Source organism: Felis catus, chromosome A3 (assembly GCF_018350175.1).
Source record: "Felis catus isolate Fca126 chromosome A3, F.catus_Fca126_mat1.0, whole genome shotgun sequence".
Taxonomy (NCBI): Eukaryota; Metazoa; Chordata; class Mammalia; order Carnivora; family Felidae; genus Felis; species Felis catus.
The window spans coordinates 12836590-12849675 of record NC_058370.1 but is presented as its reverse complement, the minus strand read 5'-3'; the positions used below and the strand labels follow the sequence as shown (position 1 = coordinate 12849675).

Genomic DNA, 13086 nt, shown 5'->3' with positions numbered 1-13086 from the left:
TGGGAAAGGCTTCCCTCCACTGAGGAGAAGAGCTCCCTCTCACTGCCCCGGCCATGCCCCCGTCTCCTCCTGCTTTGAAACAGGAGCTCCTGGGGAGCTCTGGCATCACGGGGCTGAAACAAGGCCTAAGACAACACACCCTAACTGGCACACCTTTCTGGCAATTTGCATTGTAGAAAACAGAAACCGAGCTACATATTTTTGTTGACGTTTATTCATTTTGGGGGGGGGGGGGGAGGAGCAGAGAGAGGGAGACACAGAATCCAAAGCAGGCTCCAGGTTCTGAGCTGTCAGCACAGAGCCCAACACGGGGCTCGAACCCACGGACTGCAAGATCATGACCTGAGCCGAAGTTGGACACTCAACCGACTGAGCCACCCAGATGCCCTGAGTACTTATATTTTTTTTTTGTTTATTTATTATTTTTGAGAGGATGGGGGAGAGGCAGAGAAAGAGAGAGATGGAGACACAGAATCGGAAGCAGGCTCCAGGCTCCAAGCTGTCAGCACAGACCCCAACGCGGGGCTCGAACCCACGAACCGTGAGATCGTGACCTGAGCCGAAGTCGGACGCTCAACCGACTGGGCCACCCAGGCGCCCCTAGGCTACATACTTTAAGCAGAAAGAGATAAGGGGCTTACTCAATCTTCAGATGGTCTACAGGAAGCAGGAACCCAAACCGGGGCTCCCAGAAAGCCGGCCTCTGCCCCAGCTGGGAGACGGGAGGTCACACGCCATCTGCCCGAGCTGGTACCACAGAACACCACCCTGCGGTGTCCAGGCCTCAGGAGCTGCTGCTCAACTGTCGGCTGCAAAGCCATCCCCTGCCTGCTGCACGTGCACCACCACCAGCCAGCGGGTGTCCCGTGCCTCTTTGACACCCAGGAAGCTGCGACCCGGTCCCTCTGCTAAAATGCTAATGCAGACAGCCCAGCCCCACCACAGCTGGGCTTTGCGGCAAAGACAGCACAGGGGTGGCTTCTGTCCCACCCCAGCTTCTCAATCTCAAGCGGCTGGATCCGATTTTGGCCATTCACGTCGCAAACCTAACCTACAAGGGGGACTGGGAAACGCAGCCCTTCGTTCTCTGGCTTCGGCGGGAAAGGAAGGCCCAGCGGAAGGGGGATGGGCGGCCAGCGCTAATCCACGATACCCGCCTCCTCCCCGAACCCCCTCTCCACAGCCAGACTCTCACATTCGGGATTCCCGACCACGGGGAAAAGAAGCGGAAAAATCCCAAACGTAGCAAGTGCCAGGAAACCCACAGGGTGTGAGGCACACGATCCAGAGAACAATCTAGAAGCATTTCATCTTTGCTTTTGATCTTCCGTTCCAGCTGTATTTACTCTGATATTTTTTACGTATCCAGCTTTTTCCATGTCCTTCGACAGATTTGTAGGAAATCTCTAATAATCCAAGGGAGACACAGAGGCTTAAGTGAATAAATGAGGCACCATGAGAAGGTTTCAAGAACCCCATGCCCTCGTCGGCGTGACGGGAGTATTAGCAACACCCACCCTGTACGGAGGGCCTGTCACGTGCCAGGAACAGATGAGGAAACGGAAGTTCAGAGGACTTAAGCCATTTGCCTGAAGTCACCCAGCAGGGGAGGGTCAAAGCCAGAATTCTGTCCGGGAGCAGAGCCTTAAACACTACCCTGCACCTTGGCACCAAAAGCCCCGAGGCCTATGGACACCGGGCGGGCACGGCAACACGTGAAGGAGACAGACTGGGGAGCAACGGGGAGAGGGGGGGACTGAGGAAAACTGGAGCTTCTAGAGGCTGCTGTCGTGGAAGACGGGGGTCCGGTGCTGCCGGTGTTTCAAAAGAAACTTGAAACCGAGGCTCTTATGGGGGCTCAAGAGGAAAACAATTAAATTGTTTGCTTTTCTTTTCAACAAACACCGCGTGAGCCCAACAACATGCGCCCTCCAGGCTGAACGTGGTGTCCACCCGCCGTCTATGCCCGCAGCTGTGCGCACCCCCCCCCCCCCCGCCGCCGCCTCGGGCCCCGCTGGAGCCCAGGAGGCCACCTGCCCCAGACGCACCTCCCAGCCTTCGATGTGGGACTGCAGCTGCTCCAAGGCCTCCAGCTTTTCCATCTGCCGCTTGGTCTCGTTGATGTTAGAGCAGACGGTCTTCATGGCCTGCAGGGCGCTCTGGACCGCGGGGTGGTCGGGGTGCTTGCCGGGGGTCCTCTTGGCGAGCTCCTGGGGGAGAGGTGGGGACAGGGATGAGGCACACCAACCCAACCCGCAGGGGACCAAACACGGCGTCCATGTCACCTGGCCCTGAGCCAAATCCCCGCAATGCTCGGTACAAACCGGGGATCCTGGGGCCGGGGAACATCATTCATTCATTGACTTATTCATTCATTCATTCAATGTCCCCTGAGTGCCTTCTTCATTTGTCACCAAACAGAGGAAAATTCCTCACCTGGCAGGTATTACATTCTAGTAGAGGAGATGAGCCCAAATGAAGAGAAATGACAGGTACAAAACACTGTCAGGTGGTGATAAATACCAAGAAGGCAAATCCGAATGACGGGCTAGAAGGTCTGGGGAAGGGAAGTGTTCTTTCAAATGGGGAGATCAGGGAGGCCTCTCAGAGGAGGTGACATCTGAACAGAGACTCCGGATCAAGCAAGGGAGGGAGTCCTGCCAAACTCCTGGGGAAGACCATGCCACACAGAGGGTACAGCTAACGCAAAGGATCTGAGGTCTGAGCATACGGGACACGTCATGAGGAAGAGTGAGGAGGGCACGTGGCTGGAGGAGGGTAAATGAGAAAGAAAGGAAAAGAGAGAGAGAAAAAAACAGACAAGACAGAGATCAGGAGGTCAGAGAGGCAGCCACACGCACTGACCCCACCGAGCCCCAGTTTTCTCAGCTGTAGAATAATATAAAAACATCCCACCCAGGGCACCTGGGTGGCTCAGTCAGTTAAGCGTCTGACTCTTGCTTTCGGCTCAGGTCATGATCCCACGGTTTGTGGGATCGAGCCCCACGTAGGGCCCCGCACTGAGCCTGGAGCCTGCTTGGGGTTCTCTCTCTCTGTCTCTCTGTCTCTCTCTCTCTACCCCTCCCCAACTCATATGCTCTCTCTCTCAAAAATAAAGAAACTTAGGGGCGCCTGGGTGGCTCTGTCAGTTAAGCATCCGACTTCAGCTCAGGTCATGATCTCGCGGTTCATGAGTTCAAGCCCCGTGTCAGGCTCTGTGCTGACAGCTCGGGAGCCTGGAGCCTGCTTCCGATTCTGTGTCTCCTCTCCCTCTGCTGCTCCCCTGCTCACACTCTGTCTCTGTCTCTGTCTCTGTCTCTCTCTCTCTCTCTCTCTCAAAAATAAATAATAAACATTAAAAAAATTAAAAAATAAATAAAGAAAATAAAGAAATTAAAAAAAAAAAAAACCACCTTCACAAGGACCAGACCGTGTAAAGGGCCCCTCTCCCATGGCCCCCGCCACCACTGCCCACCCCGGCCACAAGCACAGGCTGGGACATGCTGAAGGTCGGTCTCACTGTCATGGAAGGGCTTCAGCCACATGGTGAGTGTGATGAGACAGAAAGTGGGGAGGGAGGACCTGTAGGACCTCAAGTCCACAGGGAGGGTTTCCCAGCGGGGTCACTCAACCAGCGGGGTCACTCAACCTGGCAGAGAGAGGTTTTCCTTCGTCACCCGACCCAGACATGCCCAACGGTTCCAGTATCTCCCCATCACTCTGCTGCCTTGAAATCACAGGTGTGACGCTTTGGCATGCCACACGTGGGTGCCAGGGCTGGCTCTGCCCCTCGGACAGGTCACCAGCTGGGTGACCTTGGGCCAGTTGCCCTCCGTGCTGAAGAGCAGTGATAAGGGGGGTGGCAGCAGTGAAGGCCCACTCAGCCTCTGCTCTGTGCTTGCGAGCAGGGGCTGTTACTGTCCCCTTTAACAGATAAGGAGGTCGAGGCACAGCAGCACAGCCCACGACCTCCCAAAACTAAAAGGACGACGCAGACCTGTCCGTCTGGGTCCGTTCGTGGTCATGGCGAATCGGAGACCCCAGGGAAAGGGCCTCCGTGCTGAAGTGCGTAGCTGGCAGGCATTCAGTCCATGCTGGCCACCATCAGTCTGTCGCTGACAACACATGCTGTGACAGCAAGCAGCAATCCGGCCCCTGCCAGCCTGTCGTTCGGAGCACTCCCAGCAGAAGACCCACCTCCGAAACATCCCTTCTCCACTCACGTCGTTTCTGCCCCTGCCTGAAGATGAGCGGCCCCTTGTCTGGAGCACAGGTCCTCGCGGGCCTGAAGCCCAGATGTTCTGCAACATCAGGACCCTGAGGATTTTACTGAGCACCTGCCATGTGCCAGGGACACGCCCCAGGGGGAGCAAGGAAGGGGCAGATGGAACCGTCTCTCTGGCAAAAGGCGCTCCCACGGGGGAAGGGGGACCACACGACAGCCCTGAGTGGTGAACACAACAGAGATAAGTCGGACCAGAGGAAGGACGGTGTGTGACCCGAAGCTGTGAAATAAAGGGGTGAAAGCAGGTGTCCCGCCCCGGGGGAGGGGCGCTCCCCGAGGCTGCCGCCGCTCACTGCGCAGGAAAGAACCTGAACCGGCCTGGGAGGCAGAGCTCAGCCCGGAGGCAGGGTGGAGGGTGGGCGCCGCGAGGGGGGCAGCACGGGAGCTGGGGCAGCGGGAGCCATGGTGGGGAGAATTCTGACTTCCGGTGTCTTCTCGCAGGATCCCTGGCGGGTAAGGAGCTCATTTCCTAACATCAGAGTCAGAGGAGGACTCCAAGGGACTATCGCAAAGTATCCTGAATGGTATACAAAGAACTACGGTGCATCAGCACAAAAGATAATCATCCAGCGGAAAATGAGCAAAGGATACGAAGAGGCAATGGTCATAAAATGAACCCACCACCACCATCCTGGTCCAGCCAGCTGCCACCTGAACCGCCAAAGTCAAACTCGGCCCCCACTCCCCACTCACCGTCCATTCTCCACACACAGCCAGAGGGATCCTGTCAGAACGACGTGAGACCCTGTCCCTCCCCTGCTCAGAACCTTCCTAAGGCACCTACAACACTCAGAGAAGACAAAGACCCCGCAGTGGCCCACAAGGCCCTGCCTATCTGGCCCCATCGCCTCTCTGACCTCACTCCCCTGCTCTCTCCCTCAGATCCTCCTCTGGCCTCCTCACTGTTCCTCAGACACAGTCCTGCCACAGGGCCTTTGCACTAGCTATGCCCTCTATCGGCAGACTCTTCCCCCCGGTACGGCCCCCTTCCTCACCTTCTCCTGGTCTCTGCTCCAAGGTCACCCTCGCAGCCCATCACCTGGTCCTTACCAACCATCTTGGCCTGAAATATTTCTGCTCCACAGCAACACGACAACTCTACAAACACGTTCATTTCCTATTCGTCCACTGACTGTCTCCCCCAGCAGAGTGGCAGTCCCACAGAGGTAGGGCTCTGGGCCGTTTTGTCCACTGTGCACCTAGCACCTAGGATAAAGCCTTCCACGTAACAGGGACTCCACAGCAGTTGGGGAATGAATAAATGGCCTTAAAACCCTCCGATGGTGCAGCACCAGCCAGAACGCTCTCCTGGAGGGAATCGGGAAGACTCCCGGGAATTTGCCAAGAGAAGAACACGCTCACTGTGGGGTTCGCTGGTTTCCAGGGCTGCCCGCCTCCTCCCCCCACCGCTCGCCGCCCATAAAGGTTCTTCACGTGCCAGCTCTGAGCGGTACGTGTCCCAACTCCGGGAAACACGCCAGCCCCCGGCCATCGGGGCACTGAGGGTACAGCAACAAACAAAACAGGCCTAAACCCCTGCCCTGGCCAAGCCGACGCCCTAATGAGGAGTCAGAAAAAATCAATCCGTACACCAGGAGTCATAGAACAGAATGGGAGCTAGGGAGAGGGACTGTGAAGAAAAATTACAACAGGGTGAAGGGACAGAGAATGGCAGAGGTGCTTCTTCTGCTATAGCTGGGGTGGTCAGACAAGGCCTCTCCACGGAGGGGACAAGTGAGCAACAGAGCCCTGACGAGATGAGAGAGCGAGCCTCAGGATATCTAAGGTAATGATGTCCCTGAGGAAACTGCAAGTGCAAAGGCCCTGGGGCAGAAACCTGTTGTGTTCAGAGGGTGGCAAGGGGACAGATGTGGCTGGAGCAGAGTGAGAGGGATGGGAGAAGAAGCAGAGGGGGTCAGAGAGAAATACAGATTAACTGTGTAACACCTTACAGGTGTCAGTGAGGAGGAATCTGGATTTAAATGTGAGTGACAGGGAGCTGCTAGAGGGTTTTGAGGGAAAATGACGTGAACGGGCTCACACTTACCTGCTGAGTTGAGAAGAGACAGTGGGGCACAAGGGCAGGGACAGGAAGACCCAGTGGGGGCTGTGGCAGGGGCCCAGGGAGCGAGGTGTCGTGAAGTAGCTAGAAGGGCTGAACTCAAGAAAGAGTCCAAAGGCAGAGCCAATGGGGCCTCCTAATAGACTGGATGTAGGGTGAGCCAGAGACAGCTTGGGTTTGGCCTGAGCAACCAGAAAAAAGAGGCCATTTATGGAAATGGGGACAAGGGGGTGGCAGGGTGGGGAGACCAGTCCGGGGGAAGGGGAGAGCCAAGCATTTCGTTTTGGGCACGTCAGATAGGAGACGCCTGTCTGACATCCAAGTAGGGAAGCTGAGTGGGCAGGAGAACAGGTCTGGAATTTGGCCGACAGGTCCAGGCTGCAAGTTGGACACAGAGATGGGATTTAAAGCCCTGGGAATGTCCACAAAATACTTGTACATGGATGTTCACGGCAGCTTTGTTCGTAACGGCCAGAAAGTGCAAACGACCCAAATGTTCGTTAGTGAATGAATGGATAAAATGTGGTTCTGTACAGCGGAATGTTATTCATCTAAAAAGGGAACGAAGTTATGATTCAGGCTGCAGTGTGGGTGAGCCTGGAAAGCACTGTGCTAAGGAAGAGAAGCCAGACACAAGAGGCTGCATATTCTGGGATTCCATCGAAAAGAAAGGTCCAGAGCAGGCAAATCCACAGAGACCGGAAGTAGATGCGTGGTTGCCAGGGGCTGAGGGAAAGCGGAGTGACTGCTAGTGGGTCTGGAGTTTCTTTGGAGGGTGATGAAAATAGCCTAAAATTATCATGATGAAGGTTACACAAATTTTGAATACATTTTTTTTTTTTTCTTTAAAGGCCACAAAGTGGATGAGGCCACTCGGGAGCAAGTCTAGAGAGAGGCCCAAAGACTGAGCCCTGGGCCCACTTGTGATTGGAGGTCCAAAAGGTGAGTCACCAGCTAAGGAAGTGGAGGGGAAAGGGCCAAGGACATAGGAGGCAAAGGAGAACGGGGGGGGGGGGGGGGCTGGAGTGGCAGCTGCCCCCTTTTGGGCTGAAGGGCCCGTCCAGCTTGCCCTGCACCTGCCTTGACCCGTCTCCATTATGCACCAGGCCCAGTCTGGCTGGAGATGGGCAGGGACACGTTCACCACTGGGGGTCCTGAGCCACGCCAGCAGCTGGTGCACAGTGGCCCAGTGAGATCTGTGCATCACCAGGAAACAACCGAAAGGGGCAGTGACAGTCAGCCTCCCCTCAGACACCTGTCATTTGAGCACTAGGGGCATCACCCCAAACCTGAATCATTTCCCTGGAAACACTGATGGAAAACTCAACAAAGCCTAAAAATGCCAACTGTCTATCCTGAGCCTGGGCTGGAGGCTGAGATAGAATGTTCCGGCTATTCTTAGGCAATGTTCAACTTCAGCCTTTTTCGGGCTGCTCCCAATGAGGCTTTCAATCTCGCCTCTTCTGTCTTCCCACCCGGGCTCCTTGACCCTGTCTGCCTACTGGCTTCGGAGTTCAGCTCAAACAAGGAGGCTCAGAGGGCCACAGGGACATCTGTGAGGGCGTCAGCATTGCAGGGGCCGGAGGAGGAAGCTTGAGGGTTTGGGCTCATGGCATCGTCTTTTAAAATCCGCTGGAAAATGTGACAGGAAGGAGGGACTCAGGAGGGGTATGAAGAGTTGTCCACAATCCCAGCTGTTCTCTGATGCAAACGTTCCGGCTGTGGGTGCCAGAGGCCAGGGCACAGAGCAATTCTGTCAGGCGGGGAGCATGGCACGTCCCCGAAGGAATCCAAGGGCCTGCTGGCTGGTCCCCGGTGCTATCTGCACTCCCGGTAAACACAGCTGGAGACCGAGGAAACGGGGCAAGTAAACAGCCATTTGGTCAGGACAGCAAACCCACAGCCAGGCTGCATCATCATTTCCTGTGGGCAGTTAGTGACCATTCTGTTCTTCTCCGTCTGCTCTCCTGGGAATCCAGAGCCCATAGATCCCACCAGACCAAACTGTGGCCCCTGGGGCCTCAGAAACGCCCGGGCCTCCCATTGCGAGCTTAGAGTCCGCCCCCATACATAGGTCTAGCTCCACTGCTTGTTAAAATACGTTATGGAAACAGCCACTCCCCACACCCACTGAGACCCCAGACTTTTCCAAGGTCCAGAAACCAAAGGGTTAACACCTAGGAAGCCTCGGTTGGGCTGTGGGGCTAGAGTCGGCCTTTGCTCTAATGGGTCAGATGTTCAAGGTTTTAAAACCCAGGAAAGAAGGAACAGAGCAGCCACTGAGCCACAAAACCAAGGCCACCGACCTTCCCAGACCCCCGCTTAGGGAACTGAGAAGGTCAGCATCCCCAGAACCCAAGCACTCTGGCAGCTTAATTCCCCAAAGTGCTTAACAGGCAGGGTAGCCTCATGGTTGGAGGGCGGACCTCTAGAAAAGGGCTCAAATCGTGAGCCCTTCCTCTGTGCCTCAGTCTCCCAAGTGGGGCTAACCGCAGGGCCTCGCTCATCGAGTTGTTCTAAGAATTAAGTGAATAGATGTCCGATCATCTGTATGAATAACAGCCGTCTGTGTTAATACAAACCGCGTATTACACGTGAGTAAACTGAGGCCCAGAGAAGTGACGTGCACCAAGTCAGGCAGCGAGTAAATGGTGGAGCTAGAATTGAAATCCCAGCAGCCTATGGCTGCAAAGCCTGGCTCTACCCCAGGGGTCAGCAGACTTTTTCTGCAAAGGGCCAGATAGTAAATATTTTAGGCTTTGTTGGCCACATCCGGCCTCTGTGACACAGTCTTCTTTGTTTGTTTTTTGGGTCTGTTGTTTTTTTTTTTTTAACAACCCTTTAAAAAAATGTAAACATCATTCTTAGCTCCTGTGTTGTACAAAAACAGGCCAGGGGCTAGGTCTGGCTCACAGGCCACAGGGTTGGCAACCCCTTGCCCTAAACTGCTACAGAGCCCTGCCTCTTAAATGCAGGCATCCAGTGCACGTTTGGAAAACACCACCAGACAGACCTAATGAAGCACACCTGTAGGTCCAGTTCAAGCCACAGGCTACCAGTTTGCAAGTTCCACCTGGAGCTCCTTCTGCACCAAGGTGAAGAGCTAGAGACACACGGCATTTCAAACACGTGTTTACGGGTCAAGAGCAGCGGCGAGAACAACCATAGAAGGTCCTTTTGAGATCCCTGGGACAGACAAACAGCAGGAGGCCAGAGGAGGTACAGAGAGTACTGTCCCACCAGCCATGGCTGCACAGGTTAGAGGCCTCTGTTCACAGACCCCAGAAAGGGTCTGGTCCAGCTCAGAGACTCAAGGGTCCCCCACCATCTCCAGCAGAAAGCCAAGTTCAGGTTGGCCCTAGTAATCTTCCCCTCCCTCTGCTCTGCCTTCCAGTTGATGGAGCAAGGCCTCAATGACAATCATGTGTCCTCAATGACAGGTGCATGAACGAGGCACCATCAGCCAAATTAATCCACCAGCAAGGACCCCCAAGGAACAGCCGTCAGATGCCAGGCCTTCGGGATGGAGCCAGGGCAGGCTTGGGCCAACGGCCACCATTTCCAAGGGTCGAAAACCCTGGGCGGAGAGCAGCGGACGGTGGCAGGGCCATCCACCCAGGTGGGGATCCACCCAGAAGCGAACTCTGAGGCTGAGAATTAAGATTTCTGGGGCACCTGAGTAGATCAGTCGGTTAAGCATCTGACTCTTGATTTTGGCTCAGGTCATGATCTCGGGGTCATGGGATTGAGGCCCTTATTGGGCTCTACACTAGGCATGGGGCCTGCTTGAGATTCTCTCTCCCTCTCCCTCTGCCCCTCCCCTGCTCGCTCTCTCTCTCTCTCTCTCTCTCTCTCTCTCTCTCTCTCACACACACACACACACACACAATAAATAAAAAATTAAAAAATAATAATAATTAGAAAAAGAATTCTTGGGTCACCACCCAAGCAGCAAATCTTCCCTGGCCCGCCCTACCAACGCTAAATCAAAGGTGGTAAACAGTGAAGAAGACAGCAGGTGTGTGGTTTGAGCTCAGTGCACCCAGCATCACCCGTATCCTCTTCTGCAAACAGCCAGGACAGTGATGAGGAGCTCCCGCGGTCCCCCACCCACCGGCTTGTGGCCTGTGGGGTCGTGTGATTGGTTGGAGGTTGGAGCACATGACATAAATCTGCACCAATTAGAGCTCGTTTGCTCAGAGTGACTGGGTCAGGCGTGGAGCACCTGATCCTGGTATCAGCCAATGAAAACATAGCGCTGCCCAGCTCACGGTCACTGGACCACGTCTCAACCAATCAGAGCCCAACACTGCCCAGCTCGTAGCCACTGGGGTAAAGTGCAAGCTCAAGCACCCGGGAGAAGAATAAAGGGCACAAGCAAAGATTTCATGTAATTGGCTCACATTAAACCACATGACTCAGGCCCAGGCCACTCAGAACATCACATTCGTCCGGCCACAGGTGGCCAAAGCCTGAGGGACTCTGGGAACTCATGTCAGAGCTACTAAAAGAAAGGTTCCCTCTTTCCCACTACCCTTGAACTTTGGGAGGTGTGAGGCCAGGGTAACACGACCACCTGGTACCACACGGAAAACAGAGCTGAACAGTGGAAAGCAGAAGGTCGTGGAGGGATCCGGCCCGGCCCAGAGCCAGCACCACCCCTATACGTCTCAGCTACTTGAACTCACAAGTGTTTTGATTAAGCCAGTCAGAGCTGGGTTTTCTGTCACTTCTATTGCAGAGAGAGGAGCTGGGTGAACATCTCACCTTGAGGAGAAGGGGGTACTTGCAAATCCTCTGAATTGGAGACAGCAGGTAGCCCTCCAGAGGGATGTCTGTGGTCTTCCGGCCTCCCAGAAGCATGCAACTCTGCAAAAGGACATAAGACCTTCATTAAAACTCACCAGGGATGGCAAAGGGATTTGGCCACCTTCAAAGAACCATGGGGAGCCCTCTTAAAACACCACGACAGACTTTGGAAGCAATTTAGCAACACCCAGGGGAGATGAAAATATGCATCTCTTCAAGCCAGCACAAAGCCCAGATCAGGGGCTGGCAATCGACGGCCCGTGGGCCAAATCCTGCCCACTGCCTGTCTTGGTAACCAAGGATTTCCTGCAACAGAGCCACATCTATTTGCTTTCGTGCCATATCTGGTTGCTTCCAAACCACCACGGCAGAGCTGAGTAGTTGCAACAGAGACCACGCAGTCACAAAACCTGAAATGTTTACTGTCTGGCCTTTTACAGAAAAGTTTGCTAACTCCTGATCTATAGGAACTATCGGAGCTTCGAGACACGCACCAGACGCAGGAGCATGGACGTTCAAAACTGCCTCGTATGGAATAGCAAACAACGGAGAGCGAGGTAAAGAGCCATCAACTGCTCGCGTTTTGTGAGTTCGAGCCCCACACTGGGCTCTGTGCTGACAGGGTACAGCCTGCTCAGATCCTCTGTCCCCCTCTCCTTGCCCCTCCCCAGCTTGCTCTCGCGTGCTCTCGCTCAGAAATAAACAGTAAAAATAATTTAAAATAATTTCCAAAAAAAATAATAAAAATAACCATCAACTGAAGACTGGGGAACTATGCCTATGGTAGACTGACACAATTGCCGCACTAAATGGCGGTAAAAACGGGGGACCTGACAGTCGCAGAGGGACACAGAGGAACCCCAAACACCAAAGGATGTGCATGGTATGAACCCATCTACAGAAAGCTTTTAAAAACACACAACAGGGGCACCTGGGTGGCGCAGTCGGTTAAGCGTCCGACTTCAGCCAGGTCACGATCTCGTGGTCCGTGAGTTCGAGCCCCGCGTCAGGCTCTGGGCTGATGGCTCGGAGCCTGGAGCCTGTTTCCGATGCTGTGTCTCCCTCTCTCTCTGCCCCTCCCCCGTTCATGCTCTGTCTCTCTCTGTCCCAAAAATAAATAATAAAAACATTGAAAGACGATTCTGTGTCTCCCTCTCTCTCTGCCCCTCCCCCGTTCATGCTCTGTCTCTCTGTCCCAAAAATAAATAAATGTTGAAAAAAAAATAAAAAAAAAATTAAAAAAAAAAACCGTTGAAAAAAAAAATTAAAAAAAAATAAATAAAAACACACAACACAGGGGTGCCTGGCTGGCTCAGTCGGTTAAGCATCTGACTTCAGCTCAGGTCACGATCTCTGGGTTCATGGGTTCGAGCCCCGCATCGGGCTCTCTGCTGTCAGCACAGAGCCTGCTTCGGATCCTCCATCCCCCCCACCCCCCGCCTCTCCCATGCGCGCTCTCTCTCTCTCTCCCAAAAATAAATAAACATCTAAAGAAAATAAAATAAAAACACACAAAACCAGGCATTGCTTATGGAGAACACATCTATAGTGAAATACAAAAACATGGGTGGAAAAAAAATAATAAACCAAATTCTAATGGGGGGAGAAGTTACCTCTGTAGAGGGAGGGTAACAGGATTTGGAAAGTGAACTGGGTCCCCCACCATGCCCCTCACAGTCCTGTCCCTGGGGCTTACTATGTGCCCAATATATGCATGCATGCATGCATGCACGAATGAACGAATGAATGAATGAATGAATGAATGAACAAACGAATGACACAAAGGATGAACAAACTGTCAGCACATCCCCCAATCTCCACCTTCCTCCTCAACACCATGCTGGCAGACTGCAAACGAAACAGGAACTCTCGGGAAAAAGAATTCTCATCCATTCATTTATTCATTCATTCATTCATTCATTCATTCATT

General features: G+C 53.9%; 1 protein-coding gene across 1 annotated transcript in view; it reads right to left on the bottom strand.

The window, feature by feature from the left end:
* The window catches only part of PREX1 (phosphatidylinositol-3,4,5-trisphosphate dependent Rac exchange factor 1), a 184461-nt gene that overhangs the window by 76176 nt on the left and 95199 nt on the right, over positions 1-13086 (bottom strand). Inside the window, 2 exon segments of the mRNA XM_023251134.2 lie at positions 2049-2210; positions 11115-11216. Of these exon segments, the coding sequence (XP_023106902.2) occupies positions 2049-2210; positions 11115-11216 (264 nt within the window).